Source organism: Cynocephalus volans, chromosome 6 (assembly GCF_027409185.1).
Source record: "Cynocephalus volans isolate mCynVol1 chromosome 6, mCynVol1.pri, whole genome shotgun sequence".
NCBI lineage: Eukaryota > Metazoa > Chordata > Mammalia > Dermoptera > Cynocephalidae > Cynocephalus > Cynocephalus volans.
This window is the reverse complement of record NC_084465.1, coordinates 98354943-98371622: the sequence shown is the minus strand read 5'-3', so window position 1 is coordinate 98371622 and position 16680 is coordinate 98354943. Positions and strand designations below refer to the sequence as shown.

At 38.6% G+C, this 16680-nt stretch overlaps 1 protein-coding gene across 1 annotated transcript; it reads left to right on the top strand.

The window, feature by feature from the left end:
- Positions 1-3132: 3132 nt before the first annotated feature.
- On the top strand, positions 3133-15689 carry ZNF200 (zinc finger protein 200). Its single transcript, XM_063098921.1, has 5 exons — positions 3133-3256; positions 4015-4345; positions 4960-5051; positions 5330-5456; positions 14282-15689. Exons 2-5 carry the CDS (start codon positions 4096-4098, stop codon positions 14998-15000), a joined length of 1188 nt encoding a protein of 395 aa, XP_062954991.1. The 5' UTR covers positions 3133-3256; positions 4015-4095; the 3' UTR covers positions 15001-15689.
- The last annotated feature ends 991 nt before the right edge of the window (positions 15690-16680 follow it).

Below are 16680 nucleotides of genomic sequence, written 5' to 3'. Positions count from 1 at the left end.
CTATGTTTTTGCTTTTTTATTTTTTTGGTGGTTGGCTGGTACAGGGGAATCCAAATCCTTGACCTTGGTGTTCTAACACTGAGCTCTAACCAACTGAGCTACCCAGCTAGCCCACTTTTAGGTTCCTATGAATAATGCTACTATTCATCTATGTTTTTTGTGTGGACACATGTTTTCATTTCTCTTTAATTTATACCTAGGAATGGAACTGCTTGTTCATATGGTAACCATGTTGAGGAACTGACAAATTGTTTTCCAAAGTGGTTGGACCATTTTACATTCCCACAAGGAACATATGAGTATTCCATTTCCTCCACATCCTCGTCAACAACACTTGTTAGCTTTTTCATTACAGCAATTATAGTGTGTGTGAAGTGGTGTCTCATTGTGGTTTTGATTTGCATTTAACATCTTTTAAATAGGATTTTCTTTCTTCACCTTGTTTTATTTCTAGCTGATCAAATATTAAATTCTTAACTCATCTTTCAAATATTTGGTTTTCAATTATGAAAGCAACACCCATTATTTGAAAACTTAAGGATTTATAAAACATAAAAAGTGAAAAGTCCCCTCTAGTCCCAGTCCTTAGAGATAACTATTAATTCTTGAATATTCCTCCAGTTAAAAAAATTTTTTAAAAATGACATTTTATATATATATATAAAATATATATATATAAAAAAATATATAATATATATATATAATATATATATATATATATATATATATATATATAATATTGTCTTGTAACTTGCCTTCTCGCTTAATTTATCTTTTTAATAATTTTTTTTTTGTGGGGGCAGCTGGCCGGTAAGGAGATCCAAACCCTTGACCTTAGTGTTAACAACACCATGCTCTAACCAACTGAGCTAACTGGCCAGCCCCTTTTTAATGGTTGCATTGGATGCCACTGTGTAATCATAATTTAACCAATTTTTAACATTTCAAAAAAAGCTATACCATCTCTGTTTTTTAATAAGTTCTGAGAATTGAATATTTTACAAAGTTTATAAACGTTTTACTTTTTAAAGTAGAAAAGTGCCATGTTGCCCTCTTAAATAATTGTATTAACTTGCTTTCAGAACACTGAATATCATTTTTATAATTCTTGTTGTATTTTAAATTGCATTTCTTTAATTGTATGACAATGACCATCTTCTCATGAAATAAGGCATTTGTAGGTCTATATATTGTTTATACCCTTAAAGTCCGATATTATTTCAAATCCATTTGTGACATACTGATCAGCTTTTTAAAACAGGATGCCATCAAATTTTTAAAAATCTTTATCATTCTCTTTACCTTTTTTCATTTTAAGGGTTTTTTTTTTAAGTTAAAAAATTGATTCTTTGCACATTAAATGAAGTGACACAATCCCCAAATGCTTAATTTTCCCTTATATTCTCCTCTATTTACATTCACCACCCACGAGTAATCATTTTAATTGTCTAGTGTTTATCCCTCCGTACAAACATAAATGGGGCATTTCAAAAATATAACTGCATTATACACGTAACTCTGGACTTGCTTTTTTTCATTTAATATTTTACGGCCATCCCTCCAGGTCTACATATAGTTCTAATCTATTGTTCTTTATAGCTGTGTAATTTCCAGAGTATGGATGCATCAATTTATTTAACTTATTGTTTCCAGATTTGTTTGGGTTTTTCTTTCTTTTTTTGTTTCCGGTTTTTGTCGCTACAAAGAATTCTACAAGAAATTTCTAGAGACTAGATTTACACATGAGATGGCGAAGGTCAAAGGGTACATACCTGTACTTTTGATTTTAATATATATTACAAGACAGCTCCATGCACCACAGTACTAGCAGAGGGAATGCCTACTTCTCCACCTGCTTCACTGCTTTACAGGTGAAAAATGGTGTCCTCTATTAAAGTGATGATCTTGACTGGCAGTGTTGTTGAGTATCTTTTCAAATGTTAATTACCATTCAGTTCTCCTTCTCTGTAGAACGGCTATTCATAGCCTTTACCTTTGTCTTGTCAGTTGGCAGGGCTCATTAGTGTTGGGAATATCTAATTCTTTGCCTGGCTTACTTTTAACAATTATTTTCCAGTCCACTACTTGTTTGACTTTTGCACGTACTATTCTTTTCTACTGTTCAGTTTGTTTACTCACAAACATACAGCTTTAATTAAAAGATGGTTTTTTTAAAAAGCAAATTCTGTGTCTGGAAAGGCATGTATTTCTTGTTTTTCAAAAAATTTTTGGTGCCACGCAGCTTCCACACTTGTTTCTTTACAACATATTTTAAACCATGGTTGAGTCATCTATAGCTTAACAAAAAGCACTCATTTACATTTTCACTTTTGTCATCCTGCTGGAGGCTGGTGTTACATAGAGCAATAAGACAATGCCTGCCATGAGTTGTCCCAGCTATGATCAGTGCCTCACTGGGGAATGCACCGAGTATGGAAACCACTCAGGGACAAAAGACACTGTTAAGCTTCCGTGGGAGGTTGAAGTTGAAAAAGGAAACGGTGCGAGAAGGACGACGTAGAAGCTGGCAAGCTGGGGCAGAGAAGGGTCGCCCGGCTCTGGCCGCCGGGGGGCCCCTAGGACAGAGAAGCAGCCTGCGCCAACCGCACCCTCACCGCCTCCGCAATCCTTTAACCCTCTCCGACACTGGAGCGGAAACCGCGGCGACCTCGATTAGACCTTCCGGTCCGCCACAGAGACCGCTTCCGGTCGAGACTCGGGTGAGGGGAGAGAGGGGAAGGAAGCCTGCCCCGCCCTAAACACCGTGCCTGGCGGTCTCCCATTGGCTGTCTGGAGCCGAACTACATTTCCCAGCCGGCCCTGCAGTTAGCCCGGCTGCACTTGGAGAGGTGCCAGCCCGTCATGGAGGACTGGAGCCAGCGTTCTGCATTCCGTCTTCCAGGTAGAGCCACAGACAGAGCAGCTGCTGCTGGCCTGGCCTCCTTCCGGCCCTGAGAGCGTCGTCGGCAGGCCTTGAGCTTCGCCTTCTTGAGCTCAGACTGCTCGCTCCGAACGAGGAGACCAAGCTTCCGCACCGGAAACGAGGCACCGGGCGTGACGTCACGGCTGCGGAGACGCCCGGCCTCCCAGCAGGCACCGTGTCCCACCGTCCTTCGCAACTGACGGCGGCCTGTGAGGGCGCTGCGAAGGCTGAAGGGACGGCTCGGCGACTCACGCCCTGTTTACCGGTCTCTCCCGGAGCCTGGGTATCTGAGCCGTCCCCGGCGAGCGCCCGAGGGCGGCAAAGCCCCGAGAGGTGAGGGGCTTCCTGAGGGTGAGGATCGGGGTAGGGCGGTCTCTGAGGAGCGGAGCACGGAGCGTTGCCGGGGGAGCCGGACGGGCCAGGGAGCCGGTGCGCGCCTCGGGCTGAGCCGCCGGCCGGGCTTTGTGATAAAGGTGCCCCCTTAGCCGGTGGGAGAGGCACCAGAGTGGGCTTGGACCAGTGGGCCTTAGTGAGATGTCTCCTGCCGCTCTATACATGGCTTTGACGGCGAAGGGGAGTCAGCAGGCCGTGTGTATCGGATGCCTCGTGCAGCCTTGCGTTTGGTTCCTTGGCGAGTCTTCAGCCGCCCCCGGAAGAGCATCCGGGGGAGCCGCGGTCCGAGGGGCACAATATGGGCAGCTCTAGTGACCAGTCTGCTTCTGAGTAGATGCCCTTGTATTGGACCCCAGATTTCCTGTTCTGTCGCCCATTGCTCTTTCTATAAGCATGAATTAAACTGCTCTTCCAGCAGGTTTTCCACTTCGTATTTCCCGGGAGGATGCCAGCCGCTTTTGCTGCCTGCCATTTGACCCTTGAGACTTGAACATCCTCTGTTTTTCATTGTTAGAATCTTCTTTTCAGGTTTTTCAAAGAGTATTCTATTCAGGGATCTTCCGTTTCAGTTACGGTTTCTCTACCCCGGCTGTCTTTCCTTTTTGATTTAGATCTCCTGTGGCCTCCCAAGCGACATATTGGAGTACAGTCGTTCATTGCCTGGTCTTGTGAGTAATCCATGGTTTCTCTGTCTGCAGCTTGGCTATCTGGCATATTTTCTTCAGTAAGAGGTGGCTCTTGAAGCCTCTGGGAACGAGAGTGGTCTGTGGTTGCAAGGCATGATGGCTGCAAAAATAATTACTATGCCCCTGAAGTCAAAGCAGTCCTTTATACTGAGAGTTCCTCCAGACTCCAAGCTGAGCCAGGACCTACTTCGAGATGCCGCTAGCGGGCCCAAGACCATCCACCAGCTGGTGCTGGAGCACTTCCTCACCTTCTTGCCCAAGCCAGGCCTGGTCCAGCCTAATCAGAAGGTCAAGGAGACTTTGGTTATTATGAAGGACGTGAGCTACAGTCTTCAGAACAGAGGTGAGAAACATGAGCTCTTTTCACTAGAAGAGAAGAGGGTGGTCCTGGGGGCTGAGATAGGCTTCCACGTTAGTAATGAATTAAAGTTAGGATGGTGGATATTATAAAAGGAATCAATTCTAATACGATGACAGGTTGGGAAGTGGAGGTACTTTCTTTTCAAGCTGGAGCTTGAATGATATGCTGAGATGTGTAAAGCCACAGAATAAACAGTTTGTGTCTTTCTACAGTGTCAATTTTACCCAAACTGGGGGGGAATATCTTTTTAGGTTAAAGAAGTCAGATAAATTATCAAGTTGACTTTTATTTATGTGGATTTTAGGAATTTTGTACTTGCTTTGGGCATCTTTACATTTTCCCTTCCCCCATCCTCTCCTTTAGTAGCTCTCTGCAGGAAATTTTCAAAGATGCTTGGAGGAACCCTTCGTTTCATAATGAGGAGAACCCATATAGATTCAAGACCCTGGGGTTTGTGGCTTGAACTCTCTCAGGGCTCACAGGAGCAGAAAGGACTCTGTGTTGCCTACTGAAGGAGGAAGGACAGCCTGGCCTCAAGGCGTAGATAGAATCTCTGTGTTAGTCACTGAGTTTTCATTAACTTTCTCTTTCCCCAGTGCAACCTCGTCCCTTAGTGAAGCTTCTGCCTGGAGAAGCAGTCCAGCAGAAACAGGAGACAGCCTCCCTGGGTTTGAAAGGTGATTCTGAGGTGGGTTCAGTTTTCCTATTCATTGTGGGTGAATCCCCTTCCTTGTTTAGCCAACCCATGTATAAAAATGCATTTTTGGTAGTCGGCCTCCTTGGATGTTTTTCTTCTCCTCCTCTCACTCCTCTCAACCTGGCTGTCCTGTCTGTGCTGCATCAAGAAAGGGATTTCAAAAAATCCTTTTTTTCATCGCTTTCTTTGATTTTTGTCAGTTATTCTTACCAACAGTGCTGTCAAGGACCCTCAGTTACTAAGAGGAAAAGGACCTCTTGCTCTTTCAGGAGCTGGTGGTCTTTGAGGATTTGAATGTATTTCACTCCCAAGAAGAATGTGTGAGCCTGGATTCTGCTCAGCATCCCTCATCAGAGAAGGAAGATGACAATAATGTCGGGGAAATGATGTTACTGGGTAAGAAATCAAGTCCTTTGTGTGTTTTCAGGTTGTGAGCTATGGGAAAAGTGTGTGTTCATCCCTTGAGCTTTTGAGACACTATTCACACCTGCTAAGCACGTGTGCACACACAGATTTTATTTTATTTTTGTTTTATTGTGGCAGGGCCTAGCCACAGAGCTCCAGCTATGGGTGACTATTTTCCCTGTATCTTGGGGGCAGCAAGGGGAGAGGGAACATCTTGGTAAGCAAGACCTGGAAATAGAAAATGTGGACAGACTGTTTTCAAACACATTTTCGGGATCCTATTCTCAGAAGAGGGATATTTTGAGTTAGTGTTTTAATTGGACACGTCTAACTCTTTTATACTCCCCCTTTCTTGATGTTCAGTAGATGCAAAGCCTACTAGTATAAGTGAAAATATGTCCTATTATTGAAGAAAATTGTGTCTAACGCTTAGCACTTATGTGCTACGACGTGCTACCCACTAGTTCAAATACTTTGCATGCATTTGTTATCTCATGTTTTTCTTATAATGGTACTGTGGGGTATACGAATTATTACCACTTTACAGATGGTGGGACTGAGGCAGAGAGAAGGTAAGAAATTTGCTAAAGGTCACCCAGCTGTAAGTAGAGAGCAGGAATTTGGACTTGGAATCTAACATCAGACTTTGCAGTCGTTGCCCAGAGTTGTACTGTCTCCTGGCTGCATTTTTCATAATTTTCTTAATGAATTCCCTATGTGGTTGGTGAATGGGGCCTTCTTTATTTGTCCTTATTTCCCAGTAATGGTTGACAAGTGTCCCCAGTACTACATATGGACCAGTCTGACAGCAACCTCTCTATAATCTGCTTAGAGATGCGTCACCTTTTCTCTAGAAATGTGCTGCTATCCTAGAGGCAGATGCCCTTATAAATGTCTTGACTGACTGCCTAATGTTTTTATTTTGCCTTTAGGGCCATTTGCTTCTCAAGCTGAAGTTGAGCAGAGAGTAGGTTTTGGGAGTTGCCTGTAGGGACAAAAATCCAGTATGACTATTGAACTCTTAGCTGTATTATACTGTATGGTCAGGGGTAGTGGTATATAATGAGCCTAGTTAATTTCCCACAGTGGCTGGCCAGTTGGTTAGAGTGTAACCAGTTGAGTTAACTCAGTTGGTTAGAGTGTGGTGCTAATAACACCAAGGTCCAGGGTTCGATCCCTGTACCGGCCAACCACAAAAAAATTTCCCACAGGTTGCTCTATGTAACGTTTTCCTTATTTTATAGGAAAGTGTAAAAAGATCAAATTTATTACACTGGATTTTTCCTGAGTCTTGGGTAAAGCTAGCATTTATTTTGGGTGACTTGGGTGACTCCAGGGACACTTTGGCCATGCACTTTGGGACCCAGAGACCCAATCCTTACCCTCCACTCCCCTCTTCCCCTGCTCATATCCTGAAGCTGATGGTTTAAGCTTAGAGTTATTTGCCATCATTCCATAAATGCTACTTGTTCTTCTCCTCAAGCAGGGTTAGGTTTTGAAGTTGATGTTCAGATATGTAATACTCAATTCCTGCCTTTCATTATCTTCTAGTATGGTTTGTAAGATAAGTCATTCCCATAAAAAGATAAGCAGTGTGAAATTGTTATAGGTAAAGAGCTATCACAAGATTGAAGCTGTATTTGGACCCAGGAGCAGAGTTTGGAAAAAGATGAATTTGATTTTAGAAGAGTGTAAACCCATGACAGGAAAGAAAATGAGGTTGTCCTCTGGATACACTCACGCGTAGCTTAACAACAGGGATAAGTTCTGAGAAATGCATTGTTAGGTGATTTTGTTATTGTGTGACCATCACAATGTGTGTGCTTACACAAACGTAGATGATGTAGTCTATTACACACATAGGCTATATGGTATGGCCTGTTGCTCCTAGGCTACAAATCTTTACAGCATGTGGCTTCACTGAATACTGTAGGCAGTTGTAACACAATGTAAGTATTTGTGTATCTAAACATATTTATCTTTTGTAGAAAAGGTACAGTAAAAATATGGTACAAAAGATTAAAAAATGGTACACCTGTATAGGTTGCTTACCATGAATAGAGCTTATAGGACTGGAAGTTGCTGTGGGTGAGTCAGTGAGTGAGTGGTGAGTGAATGTGAAGGCCTAGGACATTCCTGTACACTACTGTAGACTTTGTAAACACCATACACTTTGGCTACAGAAAAAAAATTGTGCTGCCAAGTTATGACAGATACAATGTCAGTAGGCAATAGAAAATTTTCGGTTCCATTGTAGTCTTATGGGACCCAATTTTTTTTTTTTTGCAGCTGGCTGATACAGTGATCTGAGCCCTTGACCTTGGTATTATAACACTGCTCTTTAACCAACTGAGCTAACTGGCCAGCCCAAGGACCCCATTACAATCTTATGGGACCACCGATGTATATGCATTGACCAAAATGTCGTTATTTGGTGCATGACTGTGTTTGGAAGTTGGAGATTGGAGCTCAGATGTAAAGATAAAGAGATTTAGGAGTCATCAGCATATGGGTGATAGTTGAAATAGTAACATATAGTCAGTTTGCAATGGGAAAAGTATAAGGGATTGAACCATGTGGGGGCAAGAATCAAAAAAGTCCCTTAACATAGGAGAACAGAGAACGTGTGTTTAAGTCCAAGTGAATCACATAAAAATAGGTAAAAATGTAGAATTCTTAGTAAGATAGTCCTTATGGTTGTATCTGCCCTCAAGTGTAATAAGAGAATATATCTTTTCAAGATGGATGAAAATTGACTAAATACCATGCAACAAAGAAAGACTCAGTAGATTTCAAAAAGTATAAATAATACAATAGGATCTGTCTTAATGCAATACTCTAGAAATTAATAATGAAATCAGAAAATAAAAGTTTCTTCCTACTGGAAATTTTGGGGGAGGAAGGGCAGCAGGCTAGTATGACCTGGAAATTTTAAAACTGTTAAGCTACCTTGGGTCAAAGGGAGAAATACAAATTAAAATTGCATAATTTTTCTGAAAAACACTGTATATGAGAATCTATGGTATAACCTAAAGTGGTGCTCAGAAGAAAATTTATGTCTGTAAAAATATGTGAATTTAGAAAAATGATAATAATTAGGCCTCTGATTTAAAGAAAAGCAGGTTAAATTAAAACAATATTTTAATAAATATAAAATTAGAAATTAATGACTTTTTAAAAAACTAGTAAATTAAAAAAAAAAGATTTAAACAAAAATATATAAACCAAGTTCCATAGAGGAAATTGAAATTTTCAAAAACTAGCCTCTCACCCAAGAAAAAGCACCAGCTTCAGTCTCCCAGAAAATTTTTCTAAACCTTTAAAAATTCGACAATTCAAGTGCTATGAAAACTTCTAAAGTACAGAAAAAGAAGGAAAACTTCCCATTTCTTTTTATGAAATTAGTACAGTAAGGATACTAAAACCTAATAAAAATTGCTATGACCAAGTAATACTAGGAATGCAAGAATGACTAAAGGCTATTAAGTATAGAAGGATAATAAGAAACCTGTTAATATGATATACTTTATGATAAGGAGAAAAATCCAGTGATCATTTTCATAGTTACTGATAAGATATTTGACAGAATTTAAACCTTTTTATTATATGAACATTTAACAAAATAGTAGTTAGTGGTACTTCCACAGTAGGGTACTTATCCTTTCAGCCAATATTGAAGTGTTTCTTTAAGTGGGCAACACTGGGAGGCATTCCCACTTCCACTACAATTAGGAATACAATAGTGAAGCCCACTATCACTATTACTATTTAATATTGTGTTTCAGGTATTAGCTAGTGCAGTTAAATGAGAAAGAAATTAAATGCATAAGGATTTAAGAGAAAGATAAAGCTGCCTCTCTTTACATATAATTGTATAGCTGGAAAACCCTAGAGAATGTCTGAACACTTACTGTAAATAATAAAAAGCATTCAGTAAGGCAATGGGATGTAAAATTCATATGCAGAAATCATTAGCTTTCATATGTGCAGTCATTTAGACGATACAGTGGAAGACCCATTAAAATAGGAACATGAAATATTCAATACCTAAGAATAAACTTAAGAAATGTACAAAATTAATAAGGAAACTTTAAAATATTTCTAAAGAACACAAAAGTAGATTTGAATGAATGGAAAGAATTACCATGTTCTTGACTAGGAATACTTAACATCATAAAAGGGTAATTTTTTTCTAAGTTGATTTGAGTTTGATGTAATCTCTTTGACAATACCAGTAGGACTTTTCCCCTGGTGCTAGACAATCTGATCTCAAAATTAATTGGAAAAATAAATACAATTAACCAGGAATATTTTGAAAAAGAAGAGCAGCGGGTGTAAAAGATGTTCTAGCACTATCAAGTATTAAAGGAGCTCATAAATCCTCCATAATCAAAACAGTGTGGTATTGGCATATGAGTAGATCCACCAATGAGATCGAATAAAAAAAAGTCTGGAAATAGGCTCAGATACCCAAGAGAATTTAGTGTGTGATAAGGCATTTTAAATCAGCAAGGAAAGAGGGAGTTTTTGATAAAAGGTGTTGGGACAACCGAGTAGCCATTTGGTGAATCAGTACCTTCCATAATAACTCCAAATGGATCAAAGATTTTAAATGTTTAAAACAAATATGAAAGCACAATTAGAAAAGACAGGTGAATTCCTTTATAACCATGTGATAGGAGGTCTTTTGTAATTAAGATCCAAGGGTCCAGAAGCCTTGAAAGAAAAGATTGATAAACTAAAATACATAAAAATAAAATTTGTGTGGTAAAATAAATATATAAGCAAATAAACTACAGTAAGTTAGGGGAACTCATATCAGACAAAAGTGTAATCTTCCTAATTTATAAACAGGTCCTACAAGTAAGGAAGAGAAATACCAACAAATTCTCTGAGAAAGACAAATTCCCCCGAAACATGTGAAAAGATGTCTAGTCCTGCTCATAATTAGAAATGCAAATTAAACCTCTATTGAGTTAACATTTTTCTTTTTTAAAGGACAGAAATCAGGGCCAGCCTGTGGCTCACTTGGGAGAGTGTGGTGCTGATAACACCAAGGCCACAGGTTTGGATCCCTGTATAGGGATGGCTGGTTAGCTCACTTTGGAGAGTGTCGTGCTGACAGCACCAAGTCAAGGGTTAAGATCCCCTTACCGGTCATCTTTTTAAATAAATAAATAAATAAAAAATAAAGGACAGAAATCAGCTCTATAACATTTCATCATCAGATTTATAGAAATCAAAAACCTAACAAATCGATGGTGAGGTTGTTGGTGAACAGGTACCTTGCTGGTGGGCATGCAGAATCTTACAGTCCCTGTGTATGTGAATCTCTAATTACCCACATGACAGATGCATTTATCTTTTGACCCAGCAGTCCTATTTCTGGGAATCTGACCTACAGATATAGCACCAGCACACATTAAAAAATGATGTATGAACAAGGTTATTAATTATGGTATTGTTTGTGAAAACACAGGGTTGGAAACAATCCAGGTGTCTGTCTGTAGAGGGGACTGGTTGAATATGGTGTGTCCGTGCATCATACTGTGATAATCTCTATTAATTGGGATATAGTGATTGGAAGAGAGTAGCAGAAATATACTTAGTATGTTACTTTTTGTGTAAGAAAGGGGCAGGAAGTATTGCCTAAAGAAACAATGGAAGAATAAAAAGAAACTAATAAAAACTGGGGTATAAATAGAGTGGATGGGAACATGGATTTGGAGTAAGGTGTCTCAGTGTGTACCTTTTCGTGTTTTAACTTGAGTCATATAAATGTATTAGCTGTTAAATTTTTTAACTTGAAAAATTTGTACATTAAAAGTGTAAAATATATTCATTGACACTTTTCATTGATACTTTCAGGAATATAAGAAATATGAGTTTCAGTGACTTCCCCTCTAAACAAATATTTAGCCCTTTAAAATTAATATAAGGGCCAGCCTGTGGCTCACTTGGAAGAGTGTGGTGTTGGTAACACCAAGGCCATGGGTTCAGATCCCTATATAGGGATGGCTGGTTAGCTCACTTGGGAGAGCATGGTGCTGACAGCACCAAGCCCAAGGGTTAAGATCCCCTTACTGGTCATCTTTAAAAAAATAAATAAATAAAATTAATATAACTAACATTTCTAATCATTCATAAAACACTGGTGGTAATTCCTTAAACCAGAACAAATAAAGAAACCTGCTGTTACTATTAATATCATTAAGTAGACTTTTTTTTTTTTTTTTAAATTTTATTTTGTCAATATACATTGTAGCTGATTATTGCTCCCCATCACCAAAACCTCCCTCCCTTCTCCCTCCCCCCCCCCATTAAGTAGACTTTCTAAGGCAATATGAAAAAGGATGAAGAGGAATAGACATTGGAAAGGGAGGGAACCAAAATATGATTTGTACTCAGAAAATATAAAAGAATCCACAGAAACATTATTATATCTTGTATTTTTAAAGTAGGTAGATAGGGGAAAAATGTATAATAATTGCATTCTTAAATAAATACAAAATGATGAAAGCTCTTACTCAGAATGGCTATAAATAAATAGGAGTAAACTAGAGATATTTTATTGGTAAGTGTAAAAGGATTCTTAAATAATGGTAGAGACACAGTTCTAAATGGAAAAAACTAAAGTCATGTAAAGAAGTTGGTGCCCTCCACATTTATTTATACTGTAAATACAGTCAGACAAAATTTTTTGAAAAGGTAGAAGTGGATATTTTGGCTGGTCTTATTAGACATATTACAAAACAATAACAGTGTGGTACTAATGAAAAATAGCCAAGATATAGCCCAACTATATATCGTATAACTAACGATAATGTAAACATTTCAAAACGATGAAAATGAGACTATTGTAAATGAGACTGAGATAACTGGATCATAATTTATAAGAAAATTAATTTCAGCCTATACTATATACTGAATTAAATTCCAAATGTGTCAGAGTTTTTTTTTTTTTTTTTTTCGTTTTTTCGTGACCGGCACTCAGCCAGTGAGTGCACTGGTCATCCTTATATAGGATCCGAACCCGCGGCGGGAGCGTCGCCGCACTCCCAGCGCAGCACTCTACCGAGTGCGCCACGGGCTCGGCCCCAAATGTGTCAGAGTTAATATAAAAGTAAGTCATAGAAAAATGCCCAGAAAACAGAACAGAACTTAGATCTTGAAAGAATGATATATATTTTTTCTGGTTTTAAGTTATGGAGTTACAGAGGAAGACTTCCATTTAAAAATACTTACATTGGTAATGATTGACAAAGAGATTAAGATCTGAAATATATAAAATTTGTTTAAATTTATAAAAGTCTGAACCCAATAAATTATTTTGCAGAGGCAAAATGCAAAGTAAAACTTTGAGGAGCCATTTTATACCTATTAAATATTTTTGAATTTAATGCTGGCAAGATTAGGTGAAAACGTTACTCACACGTTGATGGTTATATTGAAATTGATATAGCCTCTTTGGAAGCAGTGTGGACAGTTTATGTCAAGAGCTGTGATAAAAATTGGTGAATGGTTTAACCCACTATTTTCATTATCCCAAGGGAGTGATTAAAAAGAATAATTAAAAAGAAAAAATCTACTGGTGTGAAACTGCTAAATTCAGCAGAGATTCACAATTTCACCTTCAGGATCAGCCACGTATCTAAGTGGTTGATACCCTTTGCATTACTCTCAGTCAGTTGTCCAGAGTTTAGGGATCCCCTGTTTCCCCATATGTTCACAGCGTACTCTCCCACTTTGTTACCTAGTCTTTATAATCTGTTGTTTTACGGTTGGCTGGTTTAGCTCAGTTAGTTAGAGGACTGTGTTATAATCTGTTATTTTATACACTTTTTTTGATATATAATATAAATACAGAAACACCTACGGATCATAAGTATACAGCTCACATTTTCACAAAATGTGCACACTCATCTAACTACCATCCAAAATTGACTATTCCCAGCACCATGGAAATCCCTCTTCTGCTCTCCACCCAGTCATGACTCCCCTTCCTCCCCAAAGAAAAACACTGCTGACCTCGGGTAGCATAATTTCAATTTGTCAGTTGTGATTTTTTCTTTTTACAGTCAACATTTATTGAGGGCTGACTATGTGCCAGACACTGATTTCCTCCTCTGATAATCCTTTCTTGTTTCTCTTGTTTCTGTTTTTCTTTTTTGGTGGCTGGCTGGTTCAGAGATCCAAACTCTTGACTTTGATGTTATAACACTACACTGTAACCAACTAAGCTAACAGCTAGCCCCTAATCTTTTTAATGGCCAATAATAATCCCTTGTATGAATATACTGTGTCTTCTTTAATCTTGATCATTTGAATTGTTTCCAGTTTTTTATTGTATAGGATATTGTAATGCTATTCAGTGCTATAATATTGTATTATTATTTGACTAACTTAATTAGTGAAAATCTAGAAGCAATTCATCTTACCATTGATTTAGTAGACTCCTAAACATTATGAGTTGGGCCATTTATTATTTATGTCCTTCATCCCCTAGTCCTTAGCTGAGGGCTCTACATCTAGTATAAGGTCAGTATGAACTTGTTGATTAATTCGTGCCTATTGAGAAAACAAACGTATGAAATCTTCCAGTGCAGTCCCACTTATTTTATTTTTCAAAAAAGGTAAGAGAGGATTGTGTGCTTGGATTATGGAGGATGGAAAGATTTATCAGTCATGTATCCCACCCTTAATAAGAATGGAAAAGGAGTGTTGATGGCATATATCTGCCTATCTTCAGATTTCTGACTTTCAGGATTGTTTCATGAGAAATCTGAAGTTAGTAAATTCTCTCTTTGTTTCAACAGTCAATGACAGTAATCCTGAGGGTGAAGATCTTCAAAAAGAACCTGTTGAGAATGAAGATTGTAGAGAAAAATCTTCAGATTGTGATGAGATGGATTGTTCTTTGGTCTCTAAGCAGCTTCCAGATTGCTATGAAGAAGAAAGATTAAATACATCCATTCCACAGGAAAGGAAAATGAGAAATCTTTTAGTTACCATTGAAAATGATACTCCGCTAGAGGAACTGTCAAAATATGTGGACATCAATGTTGTTGCACTAACTCGAAATAGGAGAACAAGGAGATGGTACACTTGTCCGCTGTGTGGGAAACAGTTTAATGAAAGTTCTTACCTTATTTCGCATCAGAGGACTCATACTGGAGAAAAACCCTATGACTGTAGTCACTGTGGGAAAAGCTTTAATCACAAAACAAACCTCAATAAACATGAGCGGATCCATACAGGAGAGAAACCTTATTCCTGTTCTCAATGTGGTAAAAACTTCCGTCAAAATTCTCATCGGAGTCGCCATGAAGGACTCCATATAAGGGAGAAGATATTTAAATGTCCAGAATGTGGGAAAACCTTCCCAAAGAATGAAGAATTGGTGTTTCATCTGGAGAGTCATGAGGCTAAGAGGCCATATAGTTGCAAAAAATGTGGGAGAAGGTTTGGCCGGCTGTCAAACTGTACCCGACATGAGAAAACTCACTTACCATATAAGACCCGAAAGCAGAAGTGATATCAGGAAAGGTCTGATGGTCCTGCCTCAACCTGAGAAGTTTCATAAGGAATTCTGAACTCCTGGGCTGCCTGAAAAGATACAGATATGTGGAAACCTCATTGTAGCCAAAATTGGATAAATACCCATCTTGGCTGAAACCTCAAATTGTTAGAAAATTCACAGGGAAGGAAACATCCTCAAGGGCTATACCTCAGTTAGTTTACTGGCTTTTTGGACTAAGGAGCTTTCTTTTGTGAAGTTGCACAACAATTTACAGATCACAGATCCATTTCCAGAGAAAGACTTTTGAGTGTGAATATGGAGGCTGCTTCCTTGCAAGGTGAACAGAATGACTCATATCTATTGAAAGTATATCCATTTATTCCCCCACATGGGAATTCACACTTGAGAAAAGAGAAATAGCACAAAGGTCCTTATCTGAAGCTGTGTTCCCATGAAAGAACCAGACTACTGATTTGTTAAGCCAACAGCTTTTAATAGCAATGCATATAATCCTCTAAGAACTCCCTGTTAAGGCTTGAGTGTTGAATTGTTTACTTTGGAATATAGGAAAACTACAGCAATTGAATGTCAAAAACTTACTCTCATTTGTATGTGATCTGAACTAGTGATCAATTTCAATAACATCTGCAATTTGTGGTGAAAATTGACTGTTCTACAGAAATCCTTTTCATAACAATTTAAAAGTGTCTGCTGTTCTTACTGCATTTTGTTCATCTGTTAATCTCCCAAACAGCTGTCTCATGCCTTTCCCTTGCCGAAAGTTTGGATCGCTCAGGCCCAGCCATCCAGGCCAATTACTGGAAAAGCTCTTCAGGATCTTGTCCCTCTGCTGAGCCAAGATCTCGTGCTAGGAAGGAAACCCTAAGAGCTTGACGAATAGGGACAGACCTGGTGTCAGGAAAAAGTTGGCTTGGATCCATGGCTGGTCAATAACCTTACCATATGCTTAATTCCCCTCTTAGACAGTTATCAGACCTTTGGCAGTGGTGTGGACGCTACCTCCCAAGGCAAAGTGTTGTATTTTTAGAAATTATGTCTCTAGTGGTTAGCTCACATTGCCCCTCAAGAGACAGGATTCCAGGTGTCTTCTTCGTAGTGGATATTTGTTGTCTTTGGCTTCCTGATATCCAAACCCTTCTGTCCTTTCTGCCTAGAGGCAAGCCCAGTGGTGCCTTCACAGGACCAGTCCTGTGGTGTGATTTAGGGATTCTTAATCAGTTTTGCTTGTTTTAGGTTTCCTAAAGTTTTACATTGGTACTTTGGTTGAAATGTGTTAATCCTGAAAACTATTTGGGAAAATTAACTTTACAGATTTTGTTTCCCATCCAGAAATATGCCTTTCCATTTGTCAGAGGTACAGTATTATATTCCTGAGTACACTTTTCTAATTTTCTTCACTTAAGTTCTCCACAGTTTTATTGTAAATAGTTTTTTCCATTATATTTTTCTAGTTGGTTATTACTCTTACATAGGAAAGTTATTTTCATTACATATTTGTGTAATTAGCCACTTCACTGAATGTTCTTAATTTTTAATAATTTCTCAGTGTAGTTCTGTTATAACTTGTGGTAAAATTGTACCATCTATGAATAATAGTTTTGTTTCTTCTTTTCTGCCTGTTGGTCTTTGGTTTGAGTTTTGCTTTTTTCTAACATAATTCTTTGTTTTAATACA

What these genes read in the sequence shown, in the direction of transcription:
- ZNF200 (XM_063098921.1), top strand. Translation starts at nt 4,096, where the DNA reads ATGATGGCTGCAAAAATAATTACTATGCCCCTGAAGTCAAAGCAGTCC. An exon ending in GTTTGAAAGGTGATTCTGAG is followed by an intron (nt 5,052 to 5,329) that starts GTGGGTTCAGTT and finishes TTGCTCTTTCAG; the next exon opens with GAGCTGGTGGTCTTTGAGGA. An exon ending in CGGGGAAATGATGTTACTGG is followed by an intron (nt 5,457 to 14,281) that starts GTAAGAAATCAA and finishes TTGTTTCAACAG; the next exon opens with TCAATGACAGTAATCCTGAG.